Source organism: Electrona antarctica, assembly GCF_951216825.1.
Source record: "Electrona antarctica genome assembly, chromosome: 17".
Lineage (NCBI taxonomy): Eukaryota > Metazoa > Chordata > Actinopteri > Myctophiformes > Myctophidae > Electrona > Electrona antarctica.
The window spans coordinates 11,698,729-11,704,965 of NC_136798.1; the positions used below are offsets into that span (position 1 = coordinate 11,698,729).

General features: G+C 39.7%; 1 protein-coding gene across 1 annotated transcript; it reads right to left on the bottom strand.

The window, feature by feature from the left end:
- Nucleotides 1–1,976: 1,976 nt before the first annotated feature.
- On the bottom strand, nucleotides 1,977–3,589 carry LOC306941308 (C-C motif chemokine 4-like). The gene is made up of 3 exons (XM_079526706.1): nucleotides 3,472–3,589; nucleotides 3,171–3,291; nucleotides 1,977–2,892 (listed from the first exon to the last, which is right to left on the bottom strand). Exons 1-3 carry the CDS (start codon nucleotides 3,566–3,568, stop codon nucleotides 2,784–2,786), a joined length of 327 nt encoding a protein of 108 aa, XP_079382832.1. The 5' UTR covers nucleotides 3,569–3,589; the 3' UTR covers nucleotides 1,977–2,783.
- Nucleotides 3,590–6,237: the final 2,648 nt, after the last annotated feature.

Genomic DNA, 6,237 nt, shown 5'->3' on the forward strand with positions numbered 1-6,237 from the left:
ATCATTTGACCCATTTAGGCCTGACCTCAAAATTTTAAAAAATCCTTCTAAATCCTCCAGTTTTCTGAAATAAATATTTTCACGATTTTTCAAAAATAGCAGACCTACAAGCTCGTAGCGCGCCACTCGGTGGCGCGCTAAATAAAAAATATTTCTCATCAAAATATATTGAAGTACAGCAATACATGGCAACTTGAGCTACTCTTGTTCACATCATGAAGGTACTTAAAGACCCACCCACCTCAGACATCAGCAACATTATGAAAATTACAAAAATATAATCGCCTGCTGGGTGAGAATCACCTGTGTTTAGTGTTCCAGGGTTAAAACGATCCTTCAGTAAGTTGGTTCACAGCTGCAACAATAAGGCCACAACTCAAAACCACCACGCATCTGCACATGGTTTTTCCCACTCAATTCGTAATTAGCCTTCCAATTTTGGGGCTCTGGCTCATGGACTATAAGAAGCGAACCGGTTCAACACTGGTGGAAGAGGGGCCTCAAAGTGACATACTCGTATACGGGGCCATTTGGAACTTTCAACACTTTGAGACCCACTGGTGTAGCGGAGTGTTTCCAGTGAGCCAACACATGCACAATACTGTAGCTGTAGAAGCAGCACCCTGACTCTGTTTGACCAGAATGGAATAGAGCCTAGTATCATCGGTAAAGTCAGAAGAGTGCAAACTGCAAAGAGCCTGTTGGATTCATGCTGCTGTCTAATCCTGTGTGGTCTTTCGTTGTGTTTGCAACTCCGTCGTATACGACCAAGGCTTAAAAGCATCAGACAGAAATAAATAATCTAGAAAAAGGTAAAAACAAACTAACAAAACAAAAACATAGATGTTCACAAAGACAGGGAGAGGGAGAGCAAGGTAAAAACAAATCTAAAAACATTAACGTGCATTGATTACATTTTGTGCAGAGGTTCTTTGTTCAGCTTCCGTCAGACAATGTAGCATGGGTAATAATAGTGAAAGTGAAAGAAAAATAAATAGAGAGAGAAACAAGAGCTTAAAAAAGAAGACTCTAGTAGCCTAGGCCCAGAATAAAGGAAAGAAACTGTAGTGTTTGTGGTGAGAACAGAAAGCCGAGAGATACACTGTCTGTGCATCCTGAATGCATTGAGATATATGAGGCAATGGCAATAAAGCACTTTACCGCACACGCACGCACGCACGCGCACACACACAGTGCACAGTGTGTGTCCAGTTGTCCACCTATTGACAATTAAGTCAACATGCAAAGTTGCCATCTGCTGGCCATTGGAGCGCAAGTGTGCATTTCTTTACACAGGCATTAGAATTAGATCATGTTTTTTAAACCCTGTGTATGGGTGTGAACATCTCACGTATTGCACCTACAGTACCCTGGCCTCTCTCCACTGGCTGGGGAGAGGTGGTTCAAAATAGTTTTTTAAGATTTTTCCGTTTGTTAGTGCCTCCTCTGGACGGGTCAACTGACTTGGGTTGCCTTTGCTGTTGCACGGCATAGATAGACTATGGAACATAGTGGCAGCGGTGGCCGAACGGATAGCGGCGCGGTCTAGATACCGGAAGGTTCCCAGTTCGAACCAGCCGTCCGACACGTTAAAAATTACCACCGCTGAAATGCCCTTGAACAAGGCATCAACCACTACGATGAAATGTGTTCTATGAGCAGGGCCTGGCTGGAAACAAGTTCTTGAGCTTAGCCCAGATACCCTGGGTAAATATAGATTTCATTTCATTTCATTTCAACAGCATTCCCTCTGTGTCAGATCTAAGCTGAATGGCCGCGCTCTTAAGTCCAGACTCAAAACTCTCTTTTAGTGTTTGTATCCTCCTGGTGTGGCTGCTTTTGTCTTGTGTCCATGTATGTCTTGTTGTAGTTCAGTGTTTGTTGTATTTGTGAGTTAGCTTGGCACTCTGGTCAAGATTGGTTGTTTTTAAGTGTGATTCATGCATTTGAAAATGGATTACCAAAATGGATTGATTATTAAAAAAAAATAATGCTTATTTTATTGTTTCAGAACAAATTCAGCAATTGATTATCAAAAGACATGTTTAGCACTACATTCAGTGAAGTAATAAACACATTTGCAGTGATAATGAAAATAGATAAAGAAATGCCAAGGAAAATATAAAATAAATACCACTGATTCATACAAAAAACAAAGAAAAGGGCTTACAATCTGTTGTTTAAAGTACACAAGTTGTCAGGATAGACATACTGTATTTTCAGCATGCAACAAAGTCTAATCAGCCATTATGACACTATCAAGGCCTGGCAAAATACATTTCAGTCAACTAAATCAACTGTAGGTTTAAAAAATCGTATGATATTCAGTCGACTGCATTTTCAACTAAAGTCGACTTTAAATGTTCTGATGAATTGAAAATGGAGGACCCTGATGTAAAGTCTTAGTGCATTTTCTGGTTTTATCTTATTCTTAGCAGATTTTGTATTGACCTGTACCTTCCTTGAACTGTACCCATTCTACAAACTGTTAATACGATTTTCAATCAATCAATCAATCAATCAATCAATGATTGATTGATTGATCCCCATCTCATTTTTATATAGTAAGCTAAAACAATATGTACATAAAACGTAAACTGAGGTGGCATCATTTGAAACTGAGGGTACCAGGCCCCCTTCTGGCACACCTGTGGTGCCGGGCCTGCTAAACTAAATCGAAATGCTGTCAAAATCAACAATGCGGAAGTTGCCCTGTATCCCCAGAACCTTCTACTTTGGCTCGTTATCTCTGCCAGGCCGAAGGCTGGGAAGCAGAGCAGAGATCATTGCTTGGGTGCTGTGGTGGTGTGCTTCTCTGCATAGTCCATGGCCTCCTGGACCCATGTCTGAGTTGGGTCAACACAGAACTTCATCTTATTCTTCATTGAGAAACTAGAACAGACAGAGAGATAGAGAAACATTTTCATCATTTAAGGTGTTTCACTTTTCATTTTGTTTGTTTATATTTATGCTATTACAAAATACTAGCATTTTGCACTATAAAGTAAAGTAACTATAAGTACTCAAGTACTGTACTTATTTTTGTATTTTTTTAATTCTTTTTTTTAACTTTACTGGAATAGGCCTATTTAAGTAAGTTACAAACCAGTATCTGTATGTATTGACCAGTATAGTTTGTCCACAACTGGTAAAAAACGTATAATACTCACACAACAGCATTGTGGGCACAAAAAGTGTGCGTGCGTTGGAATTTCACCAGTCCTTCTTTAGGCAGGCGAACGTGGCAGAGCTTGAAGCAACACTCCGCTGGCTGGGCACGGCCAGCGTTGTCTGGAAGAGAGAAACGAGACACACGAGTGAGAACTAGACACAGAGACACAAAGAATAACAATAAGAATAACAAAACAAATCTGTTCATCATTTAAAAAAAAAAAAAAGGTCTGTCATGATTAACATCAGACAATCCAGTAATAATAATAATAAATACCAACAAAAAAGTAGTAGACTTACTCTGTTGCGCCTGGACATCCAGAGATGAGAACAGCAGCATGCAGACCACTAGAATAACTGGTATCTTCTTCATCCTCAAAGTCATCGTCACGATCATTAGAATTGTCTGTCGGTCTGAGCTGTCTCTATCTCTGTCTCTCCGTCTCTCATGGGTTTATATGTCTTTTAGGAGATGCATAGGTGGGTGGAAACATGTGTGTGGAGGAAGGGGGCGTTGCTTATTAGCCTTGGAAACCCAGACGTTTAAATTTCCACTATAGAATTAAGGACATGTAGGTGTTAAGAGAGGCCATGCGCGTGACATCATTGACAATGATTGTGACAGTTACAGTGCAAGGGTTCAAAATATATCATTAATAAACAACATATTCCAGTCCATTTATGAATGTCCATCATTGTTAACAACGGTGTCGTTCTGTTGGTTTCTATATTCAGTCCATTTCTTTGTAGTCTCAGTGTATGAGTTAGTTTCCCCATTACAAATATCTCCTCCACAATGCTCAGCCACTGCTCACAAACTGGAGGTTCTGGTTTGTACCATAGCCTTGTAACTGCTTTTTTACTAGCTGCCAATAATACTTTGACCATATCTTCTCTCTGTGTGTTATCCTGTGTCAAAAAGCAAGGCATAAACATTAAAAAAAACAAGAGCAGTAATGCAATACAGTGAGGACATGAATAACAAAAAAAAAGTTAAAAGATCAATTAAAAGCAAGAGTGTAGAAGTGGGTCTTGACCTGCGCTTTAAAAATGTCTACAGAGGCTGCCTGTCGAAGGTACAGTGGGGGTTTGTTCCACGCCGTTGGCCCGTAGAAGCAAAACGCTGCTTCCCCATATTTTTTAGTTGCCATTTTTTTAAGCAAAGTGAGCAGGCTAGCAGTGGAAGACCTTAGGGGCGGTTTGGGACATATTTAGGCAGGCAGTCATGTAGGTAGGAAGGATTACTATTAATAGTTTACTATTAATAGTTTGTAGAGTAAGCACAGTTCAAGGAAAGCACAGCTCAATACATGAGGTCTGCTAAGAAGAGGATTGATATTCCAGCAATTACTGTGACAAATCATTGACACATTTAGGCCTACATTATGAAATATGGTGGCTTAAATGAAAACCCACTCAATTTTATTTTCATGACTGGTTTTATTAACAGAAAATGAGAACATCAAATATTTTGTAGAAATTGTGGAAAAATAAACACAGTTACCCACCTAAAATAGTATAGTTTTACTATAATATGTACAACAGAACTAAACCAATTTCATTTACATTGAGGTAAATTCATTTTAGGCTATAATGACATGAGCATGAAGTGAGATCAGTGTCACTGTCAGATTATGACTGTGTTTTTGGCAATCAGATGGGGTTCAATTAAGGTCAGGTTTTTAGCCATTAACCACTAGACATGGTTAACTGCTGAATGTGTCACTAGTCGAAGAATTAAGAACAGTGTGCTCGAAACGTCGCTCAGCCCACTCAAGTGTGTGTGGGGGGGTGGGAGTTCCAGACCCACAGGATGCCGCCCCAGGGTGCCGGCCCGATTCCAGCGAGCCACCCCGCGTCCGAACGGTTGAGAAATGACAGAGTTACCGTGTGGGGGTCCCTCTACTGTACGGTACTGTCGCTGTACTGTACTGACACACCCGAAATCACCATATATACAGTTAATATATGTGCGTGTGTGTGTGTTAGGTTGTGCACAGGTGGTGAAAAACAACCATGCTGTTTTTGTGCTCAGACCCAGCCACCCAGCCAGCCACCCACCCACAGACATAGCTCCGTAAGGGAGTGGTTGCACCACTCAAAAAGAGGAGCTACAGTGTGAGAACTTTTATTTTGTCTCTAAGTTTGTGTTTTGAAGTCTAGCATCCATTAAATGGAAAATGGATGTGCGGTTGTGCACCTCTTGACCCTCAACTGCAGAATGTGGAAAGCTGATGTTTTTAAGCCAATTTCAGAAACAAATAAGACAAACAATGTACGTCTAACAGAACAGACTGTGTTGACTTTGGCATGGACAGAATAGTTGACATGAAGAACCATCTAAGTCCATAATAATTATCCATAATGTATAAATTATAAGGTTTGTTTTGGAGAGGGGTCAGAATAAATTATTGTCTTATATGGTTCTTTGTCTCAACTGTTCAGTCTTTCAAGAGAGCCATTGTAGACTTTATTGTAGCAAAATTAGTATACATATAATTGTATATTGATCTATTTTAAACTAACTTACACGGAGAATCTTGCTGCGTAAGTTGTAGTCACTGTCTCTGAATAATTATGCACAGTGAGAGAACACAACTATGTTGCTGTAGATAAAGTAGCAGTTTTCTTATATTGACATTTTGGAACATTATTAATACTGGAAAAAGCAGAATCTAAGAATCAATAGTTGTTTTAAATGATGAGTTAGAATATACAATAGTAATAATGATACAGCAATTTACAGTACAAAATAGATATTCTGTAAGCCTCCCAGCTATCATGCAAACAAGATTGCACAGGATGTATTGGTACTTGGTAGCCTTCAATCATTGCAGATTCACTGCCACTATACGAGGCATGAATGCAGTGTGTTATTTTAGAAAACGAAACCAGTTACAAGATGTATTTATATTGGCCACAATATATGTGTAGTGCCCTAAACAAACATTAAAAGTCCATAGACGTGGCTGCCATATGACGTAATTTCAAAAGCCATGCATAGCCCCTCCAGGCTAGCGCCCCTCAAAAAGGAGGTATTGTGTTTGGCTTAGAGGTATATGGGCT